Source organism: Leptidea sinapis, chromosome 36, assembly GCF_905404315.1.
Source record: "Leptidea sinapis chromosome 36, ilLepSina1.1, whole genome shotgun sequence".
NCBI lineage: Eukaryota > Metazoa > Arthropoda > Insecta > Lepidoptera > Pieridae > Leptidea > Leptidea sinapis.
Window position 1 is genome coordinate 1,286,468 of NC_066300.1, and position 17,341 is coordinate 1,303,808.

The window sequence follows — 17,341 nt, forward strand, 5'->3', positions numbered from 1 at the left end:
GAACTTACTGGGCAAATGAGACTTGACAACTTCATCAAAGGTGACGAGCGCAGTTGTAATGCCGCTCAGAATTTTTGGGTTTTTCAATAATTGGCAGGACGTATCAATTACCATCAGCTGAACGTCCTCTTCGTCTCGTTCCTTATTTTCATAAAAAAATAATTCAACCCGCTTTAAGCTTTTACGTTTGTGCCTAAATATCAGTAACTATCCTCAAGACAACACAACACATTGGAGGTATCTGGTATGTTAATGTAATAACTAACGTATGATTCGTTTATCGTAAAACAGTATCTACTCCGCTCTCGTGTCAGTACTAGACTAATGTCGTCATTGTTTGAAGACGTATTAATTCTTTATCTAATTAAGGTTTTATTTCTTTGTTTCACAGCAGGTCGCGACGCACACTTCATTTGTCACTATACAATTACATATTATCATTGTTTTAAAAACAACGTGCAATAACTCAATGTTTAACTCTTGTAAATGGGTTCTAGGATTCTATATCTATTATTAAGATTAGATTCGATTGCATGTAACATATTTTATGAGCCAAACGGAATGAATCAAGGGCAAAAATGGATATATATGTAGGGTTTCTTTTCCAACAACATCTAGAAGCTCAGAAAACGCCGTTTACCAATTTTCACCCCACTTACGCCATCTTTCTTTTGTTGAGCCATACTAATATTATAAATATTCGAACAACGCCTTCACAGCTATTCTAACCAATCTTAGATAGAGTAAGTAATAAACTCATTATAATGACATTTTGTATCTAATAACATATAGTCTGAGGTAAAGGAATAGACTACAAAATATCGCGTGTTTTACTATTTTCTTTGATCAACCTGAAAAGGACTCTCCGAAATAAATATTTTTTTAATGAGTATACCTATATTTTTTTACCAAATAACCATAGTGTAAATCAAGTTTTAATTGAACACCTTTTAATCCTTATGATATTATTCATAAGAGAGTCGCGGGCGTTTCGTAAATCTATATACTCGTATATAAAAATGCAGTCTCGCTAAAACTCGAAAACGGCTGGATCGATTTGGCTAATTTTGTTCTTGAATTATTCATGTAATTCCAGAGAAGGTTTAAAAGGTGAATAAATATGAAAATGCTAGGAATTTAATAAAAACAACAATTTGTTTAACCTTTGATGTGTTCCCTGTCGTTCAGAAATCAAATTAAAATTGTTTAAAATGAATAACTAATTAGAATTTTTAAATTTTTCAAACTTTCTGAGGAGGTAAAAAATAAAAAAAATAACTTAATTTTACCTAACTATATTTGGTAGATTAACTACAGTTGTTAACTATCTATCAGATTATTTTTATGTTGGTTGAAAAATCTTAAGTTAATTCATAAAAAACATTATTTTATTTATTATGTACAGAACAACGTCTGTCGGGTCAGCTAGTATATAATAAATAAAAGGCTTTTTTTCATATTTCTCTCAAAATGTCTCTAAAATAAAAATAAAATGAATCCGTCGAGAGGTAATTAAAATAACCAATATAAATTTAATTATTAAATTATTTAAGTTTAAGCCTCAGCATAAGTTCTGGTTACATAAAAAGTGCAAACGTATCTATATATTGACTTGAAGGCTATTTTAGATGAAATATTTATATAATTATATCGAATATAAATTAATAAACCAATCTGTACCCAAATTCCCATGTTAACGAATAACGCTGAATCTTAAAAGCCTACTTTCAAACATGTCGTTTATTTTCTCTCTATTTCTCATTATGTAGACTGGTTTCTTGATATATTTATTGTTTTTGACTATAATAATTATACTCCATGAGCCGAGGCCCGAATAAAAATTTTCAACAAAAGAGATATTTTAGTCCGAATTTTTTAGTTTCATTACAAAATAACTCAACAACGCTTTACTTGATATTATTAGTAGTTTTAGTTAAATTGATTTTTTATGGTAGAATTTTTCCCTACGTTCCTAAACTTTACGAGTAAAATATATTTTCGTTTAATTTATATTATTACGTAAAACTTGCTTCATGGTAGATTTGCAAACATGCTATCTTTTTTACTGGACATTACGATGAAAATAATAAAAAGGCATAAAAGGCATTTATAATAAATAATAATATTTTCTCAAAAGTGATTCCTTTAGAATTCTTTTTGATGTGATTTCTAATATACTAGATACTAGAGAAGAAGCGGCGGAAAACTCTCCATATAATAGAATAACAATGTGACACCTTTACTACAATAATCTTTTTTTAATGTATGCCCTTAAATAATATTTTGAGATTCGCAAAGTTTGACAAACATGAATACTTTTTTTTTATGATAACATTAGCACGAATTATTCTGTGTTTTGTTGGAGAATTAAAAAAACTATGAATGCTTCAAAACCTTATATCATTTATACGTCTAGATAGCTGTGAAAACGTCGAAAAAATTGAGTTTTTAGTAACCTCTTTTTTGAGCAATGCACGTAGGTACACTAACGGCCGTTTTCAATAACCTATCTCTTCTTAGGTAGGTATTCTTATTTAGGTTTACTTACTAGAGGTAAACAAAAATATCTTTTTTCACTTACTTATATTTCAATAACCTATTGACAGATAGCATTGGACTATAACTATATTGGACATAATTATGGATAGATAAGATCTTGTCATTAAACGGTGACAACAATGTATCTCTAAGTTAAACTAGGGATAGATAGGTTATTGAAAACGGCCGTAAGACAAAGTGTCATACAAATTGCGAGTGTAAGACGTAGCTTCTCACGCACACTAAAGTATTAAAGCCGAGCCTGTTTTCATCGGTTGTCTAACAGCAAGCGACTCTATCTAGACATATAAGTTATCTATGTTTAGAACCATACTAAACCTATACTAAACCATACTATACCTACCATTCATATATGAAAATAAATTCAAAAAATGCGTTTTATTGAAACATAGATATAAACTTAAAGGCGATGGCCTTGCTTTGGGAATAGTAATTCCAAGTGTACATGAATATTGTATGTTATGATAATACATGTCTGCTACAAGTAGCATTGTCTTTGGAAGCGTTGGCTAATCTGTTTAATTGTGTCGAAAATATTTAGCACCTCGTGACTGTCTGCGTCAATAGACTAAAGGTGAGAAGATTTTTTTACTAGAGGTCAATTAATTAAATGTTTGATATTCAAATCGAAAATTAAATATTTGTTTTTAATTTGATAACTTAGTCTTGTTTTAGTAGTTAGAAGTATTTGGAAAAGAAATACCTCCGTTTTGAGTAGAACGGGTGCAGGAAACAAACCCAACTTTACTATAATAATTTGTTTCATGAGGACTGGTGGTGAGATCCATTGAATAGAGTGATTATGAAATGTTGAATTGAGTTAAGTTCGATATGATCTGTTATTTGCAATATCTATTGTCGCTTAAATGCTTTGGAGCTTCGACAGAATTGGAAGTTTTAAGGGTTTCTTACACGAATGGAAACCCTAGTAGTCTCCTGTTAAACTCCGCCGTTGGTCCGTCTGTCTGTCAGACCGGCCGTGTCTTTACATATACTTTTACGGCTATAACAACAAATAAAAAGTAATTTCATCAATAATATACAATAAAATATATGCCACTGTTACATATGAAGTAATTACATACTTTTAAATTATACACGATGGTACGGAACCCATCTGTGATTGTCACTTGACTTGTTTTCATGTCTTTCATTAACAGACAGGCTTTCAGCCCACGTAATGGTATGTATTGAGCATTGGTTACTGTATCATTAAAAAGCGACAGCAGAGGTTTTTCTTCCATCTGGAGATTCATTTGAAAATACAGGACGAGTCAATTTTGTTGTTGGATATGCTAAAAGTTATTTTTATGATATGTTATACGAAGTGATTATAAGTTAAATAGAAGCATTAAAGTTTATATTTTTAAATAATAAATTTTATTAAGAAACTCTCTTAGTTATTTAAAGGTTAATAATACTTGATGACCTCTTCACACTAGATGTTGTATAGTTCAATTAATTTTCAGTAGTATTTGTCAGAAACAGATCATTTTTCAAGTTTTGTGATGACTGTAAACCCATATTCAAATACAAATAAAATATTAAGAAAATATACTCGCAGATATACCATTGTGAAGATGATAAGGAAGTCTTGGGTCACGAAACACCTCACACTTGGCTTTTTTATTCAATATCAATTATTAAAGATTTTTGCAATAATTGTTATAAATGATTTCCTCGAAATACATAATCTTAGCTCTAGACAGCAGCAGTTTAATCCATATTGACTTGTTCGTTGTGAAACTGAATATAAATGAAATATTAAAGTAATATTTACCAAGTTTATTTGAATATATATTAAGACGTCATGTGGTCATGTAAATGGTATCTACGCATATTGAGTCTGTAACACCTGCTACAGCTGTAATAAATCTAACTCACCATTTTAATTGCCATAAGCAAAATGAAATCTATCCAAGAATTTGAATTCATACATAAAGTTTGAGGTTGACACTTCCGATCTTTGTAAATCCATAAATTCACATTTTATTGCGCGACAACACTTTTCTACAAATTTCTATAATTAAATTTAAAACACTGTGAACACGAGTTATTTTTTATCGAGTGTTCCGAGCGCGCGATTGATTTTCGCGCCATAACACTAACAGTTTTTTTTAAACACGACACGGCTCTAGCACAACCTGCGCTAGACTGACGCTCCATGGAGGTTTTATATTATGCGCTTCTACGTCTTATAGCTGGTCTGATATAAACCAGTACTACTAATTTATTATTATTTATTATATGTACTGACTGAAATTTAGAAATATTGTGACTGAGAACGTATGTGGATGATTTTCTCCGGAGTCACTTTATTTATTTTTAAAATTTCTTTTACGATTTGATAGATATTGTACAGTAAGCCTTATCTTATGATCATGTTTATCAACAAAGTGTGGAAGACGCTCCTTTATCACCTTTTATTATAACTTTGAAAGTAGTTTTTTTTTAAACAATTACTGAAATATAGCTTAGTTCATATAAAAGAACAACGGAGAATGAAAGGTATCACTCCTCTCTCGCTTTGCTACACTTTCTATTTCGTCATAATTCGTTATTTGTGTTAGATAATTTAAACGCGAAGACAGAGCCTTTTGCTGCTAGACAACCGATGAAAATAGGCCAGGTTAATTACGTTAGTGCGCGTGATAAGCCACATCTTCACACTCGCGATTTGTATATGACTTAGTGTTAGTGTGTGTTACTTTCTCAAAATAGAGATTAACTGTTAACCTCAATTTCTACAGATTTAAGTTTACGTTCTTACAACTGTCACAGTCTGTCTAGACGTATAAATCATCTTAGGTGTGTATCTGGCCTGACACATTAGGGATTCATATATATTTTCAATCAATATATATTTTTGTTGTGTTTATGACATAGGAGGATAAAAGAGCATACTTACACAGGATTGAACCAGGGGCTTCATGGTGAGAGTCAACGGTTCAATCTATTGCACCACAGATGCTTTTGCTTCTCTAAAGCTAAATAGTTAAAAGAAAGCTCACACCAAGACTCATTTTATTTTGGTAATATAATTTAATTAAATCTATATATATATATATATATATATATATATATATATTTAATTAAATTAGAGATTTCCGTATATAGTCACTCATCACGATATCTCTGGAACCATAAGCCGTAGAGACTTGAAATTTGGTAGGAATATTTCTTTCGCCGAGTAGAGGTCAGCTAAGAACAGATTTAACGAAATTCCACTAGCATAGTATTTTTTAATTATAAACAGAACAACGTCTGTCGGGTCAGCTAGTTATTAAATAAAACAAGGATTGCCAGGGGGCATGTTTCGCATAGATTTCACGCTGTTTTAGGTATCTCCCTCTCGTTATTAGTTTAAAGCTTCATCTCTTGCATATATTAGGTTTAACCTTTTTAATGTAGCAGCAAACCCACTAACTAACCCTTTACATATACCTGGTAGAAGTCACCTAGGAAGTCCACATCTAACAGAAATCAACAACGAACAACTTATTAAATATAGATTACTTATCAAACTATAGTATTTATGATAAAGCAATTTAAAAATTGTAATGTGTTGATTCATGATTATTAAAAACCTATAAAAATAAGTAAATAAAAAAAAACTTTTTAATGTAAATCACCGCCCAATTTTGTACGTATATAAATTTAATTTGTACCAAAATTTATGAATGATGCGGGACTCGACTCCGCGCCTCTCGAGTTCCGTTCGAGTGCTTTTGCCAACTGAGCCAACCGGCCGAGTTGGACGGAATATTAAACCCAGAAGCGAGTGATATCACTAAAAATAACAAACTGTTCTGATTGTACGTTTTTGCGTCAATCTTGAATCTTCCCTGGAAGTACGAAATCAAAATTAACTCCCATGGTCAGCTGACGACGGGTCATCATGAATACATATAGCTTTAGTAACATAACTATATTTTTTTTAATGTTTCAAGGTTGCTGTTGACAATATAGACCATAATCTGATTGATGAACATTAACACAAAAGAAATCAATTAAAACATAATTAACTATGATTAACTAATCATAATTAGAACAATGATGACGACATATTGCAGCACCTTAAAGATTTATTTAATTGATTTACAAACTAAATTAAGATTTTATAAAACTAAAAAACACTGCTTAAGCACGCGAACTTATAGGTAGTATTAATTCTGTGATTTGGAGAGATGTATCAATGAACAATTTGTTATGTTTTTAAAGTGATAACCCTCACTTCTAGGATTAATACACAAATAAAATTTTATGAACGATGCGGGACTCGAACCCACGGCCTCTGGCGTTCCGTGCCAGTGCTCTAACCAACTGAGCTAACCGTTCGAGTGACGTATCGTCATAAAATCTTGTATGCTTTGTTCAACTCTCAGGTTGTGGCTTCATGTATGTATGTAATATATGTATGTAATATACATATATTACATATATATACATATGCCCCATGCCCCGCAAAACTGCTTACGCAGTTTGACGATTCTTTCATACGAAGTCCATTGATTCATTGTAAATTTTTTTTACCTAAAAGCTTTTTCTTTTTAGCCTCGCTTAGTGATACTAAATATTATTTGTATAATTGGACACCCTGTGCTGAACCAACCAGTGATTTCTGTCTGCTCTGTAATTTTTTTTTTTATAATATTAATAATGTTATGACATAAAACTAGTACAAGATCCCACTGCTTGTTTCTGCAGGTACGTGGGAGGCTCCTTTGCACAGGATGCCGGCTAGATTATGGGCACCACAACGGCGCCTATTTCTGCCATGAAGCAGTAATGTGCAAGCATTACTGTGTTTCGGTCTGAAGGGCGCCGTAGCTAGTGAAATTACTGGGCAAATGAGGCTTTACATCTTATGTCTCAAGGTGACGAGCGCAATTGTAGTACCGCTCAGAATTTTTGGGTTTTTTGAGAATCCTGAGCGGCACTGCATTGTAATGGGCATGGCGTATCAATTAACATCAGCTGAACGTCCTGCTCGTCTCGTCCCTCATTATCATAAAAAAAACCTTTTTAAAACATTTAGGGAGTGTGCAAGATATAAAAATTGGCCATAATTAAATTAATTTTAGTATAATTAGAATTCTCATATAAATTGGTAGTGTAAGTTTTTTTTTAAATAAATTTTATGTAATTTCAAAGCCAGTCTTAAATGCCAGCTTTCTGAGTCAGCCACATCATTAGGCTAATACTATATTAATCATTAAAATATGTCTATCTTCTAATATGAATCATTATACATTAATATGAGTTACAGATAAAGCAAATAGTTAATTATTTATAAATATACATTGCTAGGAAATAAGACGTACCGAAATATTGTAATGTACCATACATTACAATATTTCGGTACGTCTTATTTTTCGCCTTTGTTCGTGCGAAAATTTTCAAGTAACGTCTTGAAGATTATGACAATTACTTTGGATAATTCTGTTACAGAGATAAATGTGATATAAAGGTTTATACAGGTAGTACCTAGTATTTTGTGTTTCAAAGAATCCGGACTCTTGCAATCAATATATTGTAGTTATGATAGACGTTTGTTTTATTATTTATCAAACTTGTAATTTAACAACAAATAATTAAGCTTTCCATTATTTTCATAGATCTATCTAGTCCATTCTTTAACTGCCTTACAAATAAACTTGGTATAATGTTATACCTCAGAATAAACAAAGGACATGCAAAATGTTGACTTTATCGCTGACAACATTTTCAATAATATAATCACAAATCTGAAGTTTTTCGAATGTCAATCAGCCTTGCTAATAAACGCGAGAAACGTTCTATGTCCGAATAAACCAAGCAAAATGTCTATTTGTAAACATTTACGGCCTTACAAATAAACTTGGTATAAAGTTATAACTTAGCATAAACAAAGAATATGCAAATATCTTTACAATATCGTTGACAACACTGACAATAGAATGATAATTCTGAAGTTTTCTGAATGACAAGCAGCCTTGCAAATAAATGCGGGAAACGTTATACGTCCGAACAAACCAATCGTAAGCAAAATGTCTATTTGCAAACATTTTACATTTACTTGGTTTATAATTACTTATAACTTTATGCCAATTTTATTTGTATGGCCAATAGTATATTCTAGGTTTATTATGAGGTATAACTTTTTACCAAGTTTATTTAAGGCCGATATAGGTATTATAGGTTTTGATTTACTTATAGTTTAAAAGTATTATGCTTCAACGGCCTCTCTTGTTTAAGTTATTTATACATAATTGAATCTTGAAGCTGTTGCGAAGGGTAAGTATTTGACTCCAAACCATCTTAAGAACAAGGGCATTGACAAACAGACAGAATAATTCTTATAAATATTCAAATTAATAAGGGTTTTATTTTTGAGAATGTTTATTTAACTTGCAACTGACCAACTAACAAAATAAACTATACTGTACTTTGAATATTTTATCCTCAACTGATTTAGCTCAAATTATACATTTTGGCTAAATTATCGTCATAGGTAAACGTAACATAAACAACTGAAATAGGAAAATTATTTTCTGTAAATTTTTTTATGAGAAAAAGTGACACAATTAGCGAGACGATCGCCTGGTGGTAAGTGTTTAGGATTCTTGATTGAACTCAAAATAATTTGTTATGTTTTTTAAAGTGATAACCCTCACTTCTAGGATTAATACACAAATAAAATTTTAAAAATAAAATTTTATGAACGATGTGGGACTCGAACCCACGACCTCCGGCGTTCCGTGTCGGTGCTCTAACCAACTGAGCCAATCGTTCGAGTAACGCCTCGCTATTAAAACCTTGTTTGCTTTGTTCAACTCTCAGGTAGTGGCTTCAACTACAGGATCTACTTTACAGTTGATAACCTGCCCAACCCACGACCTCCGGCGTTACTCGAACGGTTGGCTCAGCTGGTTAGAGCACCGGCACGGAACGCCGGAGGTCGTGGGTTAGAGTACCGCATCGTTCATAAAATTTTGTTTTTCAAATTTTATTTGTGAACTCAAAATAATGAATGGCATCGCCATTACGCTCGTCCCTATGACATAAGATGTTAAGTTTCATTATCTCATTAATTACACTAGCAACGACATCCTTCAGACCGAAACACAATAATGCTTGCACATTACTGCTTTACGGCTGTAAAATCAATAAATTTCCTAACGCTTCCACTGGCACATAATGAGAGAACTCCTCAACGGCTAACAGAATAGATATTTTAATGAACTTCTACTTAATCAATCAAACGAAATTTTGCTAAGAAAACTACGAAAAAAACTAATATTAAGTTTTAATTAAATATTTGATAATTTATAAATGCTTGTAGATATAGAAAAGTGACTTTTTGTTGTTGTTTTTGTTTGTTTTGTAAAATATTTTTTTTTTACTTTAAGCAGTTTGAAAATCCACCCTCTTGAAGTTTTCTTAAACAAAAAAAAGAATTCAAAAAGCTGGAAATTGTCTTCCGTTCATCTCCATATATTATAATGTTCCGGAAATTTGCGTCCATTGACTCATTAATATCCGTGTGGTTTGCGGCTTAACTTTGAAAAGTGGGGCTTACCACAAGCCAAGTGTGTGACAAGTTGATAGCTAGTGTCAATTTTCATTTTAGTACCATATACCTCACTTACAAATGCATTTCAGACATCGTTTCATTACCATAATTCATGTTTATTAGAACTTCATACACTATAATACCAAATCGTGGTTTCTGACAGCTATACAAAACATAAGAGTAGTAATCTATAGAAACGCTTATTAAATTTTCGACTTTATCTCATTACACTAAAGCGAAATACCAAATATGCGGGTAGTTTGACATGTATTAAATTGGTCTAATAATAATAACGTCATAATATATAACGTCATAGTCAAGGATTTGAAACAGTAAAAATCTATTAAATAGTTGCGTAACAAATAAATTAAGTTGTGACAACGGAGTTTTTATGTGTATTAGACCAGGGTTGATAATTTTTGAAACCAAAAAGAAAATAATGGTAGGTTAAAAGCGATTAGAAAATACTGGAGTATCAATACGGGCGATCTGAGGTCGGGAAGTGGAAGTTGGGGGATTTAAAAAACAAAAACTCGATTTCCGGCGAAGCATCAACTTCTATGTAAAAAAGTTAAATAACAAAGTAATAGGTATTAAAAAGATCTACAGCTTTTGATTTTACACTTTTTTCACATAACCTCAAAATTTATGTGAGAAATTCAAATAACCAAGTTTATGCTTTTATATTTTTATTTTTACAAAAAATATATTTCAACACGTTTAACAAACAATATTTTTGATTTGTAGTATTTATTTTTACTTAATATCGAAAAAAAACCCTGCTCAAGGCTCAAAAACTGCATCGAATGCCGTCAACCGTGTGATTTTCACACGGTTCATTAATTCAAAAGTTATTACCGTTGGAAAATTCAAAAAATAGTGTTTATTAAACTTTTATTAGACATGATTTTAAAAATGATTTTTTAAACTACGCCGAAATTTAATATATTATGTCAAAATGCATGTTCTTAATTCATTTAGAAAAAAAACCTGCGTCGATCGTTAACAGGTTGGTCAAAATCGATAAATGTATTCAAGAGACATCAAAATAAAAAATAAAAAATCTTCTCAAAAAATTTCTAACATTCTGTATCGAATCAAATTAATATTCTCAACATTTCCAACTTTAAAAACTATGTGGAAAGGGCGCTGACCATCAGCATAGTGCGTCAGTGAGCAAGGCAGGTATGGTCAAGGTATGGCAACATTGGTATGGTCACTATAAGTATGGGTATAAGCTTACCGCGAGCAAAGCGGACAGGGCGCTTGCCATCAGCATAGTAGTGCGTCGGCGAGCGAGGCAGGTGGTTGGTATCGTCACTATAACTATGGGTATACACTTACCGCGAGCAAAGTGGACAGGGCGCTTGCCATCAGCATAGTAGTGCGTCGGCGAGCGAGGCAGGTGGTTGGTATCGTCACTATAACTATGGGTATACACTTACCGCGAGCAAAGTGGACAGGGCGCTTGCCATCAGCATAGTAGTGCGTCGGCGAGCGAGGCAGGTGGTTGGTATCGTCACTATAACTATGGGTATACACTTACCGCGAGCAAAGTGGACAGGGCGCTTGCTATCAGCATAGTAGTGCGTCGGCGAGCGAGGCAGGTGGTTGGTATCGTCACTATAACTATGGGTATACACTTACCGCGAGCAAAGTGGACAGGGCGCTTGCCATCAGCATAGTAGTGCGTCGGCGAGCGAGGCAGGTGGTTGGTATCGTCACTATAACTATGGGTATACACTTACCGCGAGCAAAGTGGACAGGGCGCTTGCCATCAGCATAGTAGTGCGTCGGCGAGCGAGGCAGGTGGTTGGTATCGTCACTATAACTATGGGTATACACTTACCGCGAGCAAAGTGGACAGGGCGCTTGCCATCAGCATAGTAGTGCGTCGGCGAGCGAGGCAGGTGGTTGGTATCGTCACTATAACTATGGGTATACACTTACCGCGAGCAAAGTGGACAGGGCGCTTGCCATCAGCATAGTAGTGCGTCGGCGAGCGAGGCAGGTGGTTGGTATCGTCACTATAACTATGGGTATACACTTACCGCGAGCAAAGTGGACAGGGCGCTTGCCATCAGCATAGTAGTGCGTCGGCGAGCGAGGCAGGTGGTTGGTATCGTCACTATAACTATGGGTATACACTTACCGCGAGCAAAGTGGACAGGGCGCTTGCCATCAGCATAGTAGTGCGTCGGCGAGCAAGGCAGGTGGTTGGTATCGTCACTATAACTATGGGTATACACTTACCGCGAGCAAAGTGGACAGGGCGCTTGCCATCAGCATAGTAGTGCGTCGGCGAGCGAGGCAGGTGGTTGGTATCGTCACTATAACTATGGGTATACACTTACCGCGAGCAAAGTGGACAGGGCGCTTGCCATCAGCATAGTAGTGCGTCGGCGAGCAAGGCAGGTGGTTGGTATCGTCACTATAACTATGGGTATACACTTACCGCGAGCAAAGTGGACAGGGCGCTTGCCATCAGCATAGTAGTGCGTCGGCGAGCGAGGCAGGTGGTTGGTATCGTCACTATAACTATGGGTATACACTTACCGCGAGCAAAGTGGACAGGGCGCTTGCCATCAGCATAGTAGTGCGTCGGCGAGCGAGGCAGGTGGTTGGTATCGTCACTATAACTATGGGTATACACTTACCGCGAGCAAAGTGGACAGGGCGCTTGCCATCAGCATAGTAGTGCGTCGGCGAGCGAGGCAGGTGGTTGGTATCGTCACTATAACTATGGGTATACACTTACCGCGAGCAAAGTGGACAGGGCGCTTGCCATCAGCATAGTAGTGCGTCGGCGAGCGAGGCAGGTGGTTGGTATCGTCACTATAACTATGGGTATACACTTACCGCGAGCAAAGTGGACAGGGCGCTTGCCATCCGCATAGTAGTGCGTCGGCGAGCGAGGCAGGCGGCCGGCGGGTGGGCGCGCGCGAGCCCCTGCCGCCCGCGCCGCCCGCACCGCCCGCACGCCCTCTAATACCGTCGCACCACCATTTTACACCTGCGAATAAAGAAAAACATTTAAATGAAAATGAACATACATTGTTATTGATTTCGTTTTGACCCTCCGTGGATTAACACAAAACTTATATTGTCGTTCGACTGCCAATAGATCCTTGTCGCTCTATACATAGAATGATTGTTGGTAAATGTTTTTTTTTTAAATTGATATAAGGAAGAAACAGTTTTATAAAACTATTTTAATAACTATTAGTAAATATAAACCTTTAGTTCCCTGTGTTATATACTGGTTATGGCGCATTTTGTATATATGTATAAATTAAACATGTAAAAAGGTGAATTTCGTAATGTATATAAAATTATCACATATGTTTTTCATTTTAAGGTTTGTTTCGAAATTATTTATGGAGTTACAAAATATATCAATATGATTAAAGCAGTTATTATAAAGTCGACAGGCACGTCTTATGAAACTATTGTGGGTAAAACAAGTTCTGCTGATCGGAATTGAGAATAAAGGTTTCTTTTTACTGTCACGTTCTCATATACGAGGTATCCTTAATGTAATCTTCTGTTATAACGCAGGGGCATCAATGACATAACTTAAGAATTTATATAATATGGTTATATCGAATTTGTCACGACGGTATTATAGAGATTCTATTTTATGTTTGTCTAATGATAATTGGTAATTCATGTATTCATCATGTCCAGTTCTAAATTCTAGAGCCTTACTAAACTTTTTTTGAATTCTTTCTAAACGATCAACATCAATTTAATAAAAAGGTTTCCAAGTTTCACATGCAAATTCCAAGTGGCTTCGTTCAAAACTATTAAATAATATTTTATAAGTTAAAGGATCCTTAAAGGGTTTTCCAGAGCGTAAAATGAAACCTAGTTGTTTATAAGCTATATTTTTATAATTTTATCAATATGATTAACGTAGGTGAGCTTCGAGTCTAAAATGACGCCTATATCCCTAACTTCAGTGACTCTTGTGAGTTCTTTACCAGAAAGATAATATTTGTAAAATATTGCATTGCGGTTTCTTGTAAAAGTAATAATATTATATTTTTCTGTATTTAAAAATAAATTGATGTTTGTGCAGTTAATTTCATAAGTATTTATGTCACGTTGTAGTGCAATGCAATCATCTATATTACGTATTATTTTGTATATTTTAGTATCATCTGCGTATACAAAATAAATAATAGTGGGCCCAAATGCGATCCTTGTGGAACACCAGAACCGATCGATTTAAAATCAGAAACGAAACACAACAGCCTGACTCCTATTAGTGATGTATGATTTTATCCATCTAACAATATCACCATGTATACCAAGTTGCCAGAGCTTCATCAATAGAGTATCATGAAAAATTTTGTCAAATGCTTTGGCGAAATCGATATACACAGCATCTACCTGGTATCCCTTGTCCATAGCATCTACTAAAAATTCATTAAACACCAAAAGATTACTATCAACACTTCTACTACACAGCTGAATATCTAAGTGATCGGCCAGCCTTGGTTTTAATGGCAATATCATTAACAGTACAATTTTATATATTTTTATTAAAAAGAGCACAACAAAGAATGCTGGGAGAGTTCTTGTAGTAACTAAAAAAATCAATTTTCAGAAAATAAATTATTTTTATGCCTTTTTAGGAATTATCATGAATCGGAACAACTAAATACACAGAAACATGTTCTTGACTTATCCGAAATATAATTGTAATCTAAGTTCCGGATACTGCATTGTTAAATATAACTATGGTTATGTGAGGGCGTAATTTCGGGCTATTTTCAGTTTCACTGTAAAATGACTCGACAACATTTACTTAAGCAACTGACGTCATCAATAGTCAATGCACATTCCTAACAGTATCTTATCAGCCCATATCTACGGCGCCTTGTCGGAATCACACCTCCCGGCTTCTACGTCATATTGACCAATCTTTCATCAAACACTAGCATAGAATTATCGTTCTTATATTCTGTGAGATAGCTCGTCTACTTCTTTGATGAGATTTTTACATCAATATCAATAAAACAATTTTTAAATAATTTGAGTTGCAATTATTTCGGCGCCGGCGATAATCTTGAAATATTTATTGAGTGATTCAATGCTTCATGAGTTCAGAGAATATTGACAGATACGTTTATCGATCATGAATTGCGATTCTTTATGGACTGAATATTTCCTTTGTAATAAAGCATGATATATATATCAAACATATTTTAAGGAGATGTACACTAGAATCATGTCTACGTTAAATTTTTACTTTATTAAATCAATTATCACTTATCGTGGTCCTTTGTTACTCACTTCTAATTTATACATCTTATATATAAAATTCTCGTGTCACAATGTTAGTTACCTTACTCCTCCCAAACGGCTTTACTGATTTTTACCAAATTTTATATGCATATTCAGTAGGTCTGACAATCGGCTACTATCTATTTTTCATCCCCCTAAATGTTAAGGGTAGTCCACCCCAATTTTTTTTTTAATTTTTTTGATATTTTTTTTTATTTTTATTTTATTATTATTCAGCATTGAAAACTACATACAAATTTAAATTTTCGCCTTTCTACGATCTACAACTATTTTTGTATCACGATTTTTATATTAATCTGTTCCATCCACTAAACCGATATAGGGTTGCAAGATGGCAATCGAGTACAATAATTGTAGTACGATATATTTGGTAGGTCTGAGAATTGGTTGCATCAAAATTTTAATAATTGATTATTTTGAATATGTTATATGGCAATACGACGTTTGCTGGGTCAGATAGTTATTTATATAATATGAGCGGGTACACGCGAAACTACCACATAGATTGCGTTGTTTTACTTACTTCTTTATCTGTGAACCGATTGCTTATTTCAAAATTTAATTTAAAGTATACAAACAGACATAGCATGTCTACTAGTTTATTATATAATGCACAAGGTGTACCCACACTTTCGTTAGCTTGGACATAATTCAATATCGGCATGTTAACTTAAAATAAAATGTTGGTCGAATTAACCACTGGACATGAAACGATCGACTGCAAAAATGACAGTAGTGTTCAAGGTCTGCACAAAATTAAAATTAAAAGTAAATTAATGGGTGCTATATATTATTATAATCCGACTAAAGATAAAATGCAAGACTTTGTTCGTTAGTGTGACAACTTACACCATTGCATTGGTGTTTGTTAATTGAGCAAGTTGTAGACTCAGACAACCACAACCAATTATAAAACCTCTATCATCTCCAATAACTCTCACTCTAAATTAGATTTCTGAACATCAAGATATAATTGAAATTTCCAAGAATGTGCACGTATAAGTTACTGCGCATTTGATCTACGCCTGTAATGAAAAAAGCCTTGTCGTTTTTATGAAACCAAAGGTCTCGGAAAAGGCAAATTTAAAACCAAAATAAGAAATTGTTAAGGTTAATTTACCTTAAATTCGAGGTATAGAAACACTACTTACTGTAACCTATCTAAATCTTTCTTTTTCCTCTTGACTTTCAATTTAATACCGTTATATAATTTTGTGTACAATAAATTGCTCTGAAATAGACTCACTATATATACGCTATACATGCAATTTGAACGTTTGTCGATAGCAATGGTTGATTACAAAATATTGAAATTTTAAGAATTGGATGACAAAAAATACACAAAAGTCAGTTTTTCGACTTTCATTGGTAGAAAACGTAATTGCTCAAATTCATACTTACAATATTTGCAAATGCAAACGACAACACAATTGACAGAGTAACATAACCTAGATCATGCGAAACCTCGACACTGTGGGGCACACAAACTCACGTATACTCGGAATGATGAAAACAAATAAGTATAGCTACGAACGCAATAAAATAACAAAAATGTTGTAAGCCTTAGTATTTCTATAAGGGGCTCTGTACAAGTTTTTGCGAAATAGGAACAGACCCTTACTCCAAAAGTTTGAATGCCTGTAACTTTGTATTTCTTTGTTTGATTTTCATTTAAACTTCAATCATTTATTTTATCTTATTTATAATTTTTATTGTGAAATAATAAAACATAAATAGTCAAAAATAAGGTGTACCAACATCATATTGTAAAGCCTATCATTTACGTGGACTTACAATATATTCGAACTTATAATATTTTTTGTTATTGAGCTTAGGCTAGTTGTTATTCACGTACAATTGATAATATCCCGAAAGATTTTCCGATGACGCGCGATTACATGCAGGTGATTATCC

At 33.8% G+C, this 17,341-nt stretch overlaps 1 protein-coding gene across 1 annotated transcript in view; it reads right to left on the bottom strand.

The window, feature by feature from the left end:
• The window catches only part of LOC126975521 (uncharacterized), a 292,595-nt gene that overhangs the window by 38,730 nt on the left and 236,524 nt on the right, over positions 1-17,341 (bottom strand). Inside the window, exon 4 of the mRNA XM_050823459.1 lies at positions 12,974-13,127. Coding sequence (XP_050679416.1) covers positions 12,974-13,009 — 36 coding nt within the window. The 5' untranslated portion in view covers positions 13,010-13,127. The remainder of the gene's footprint in view (positions 1-12,973; positions 13,128-17,341) is intronic.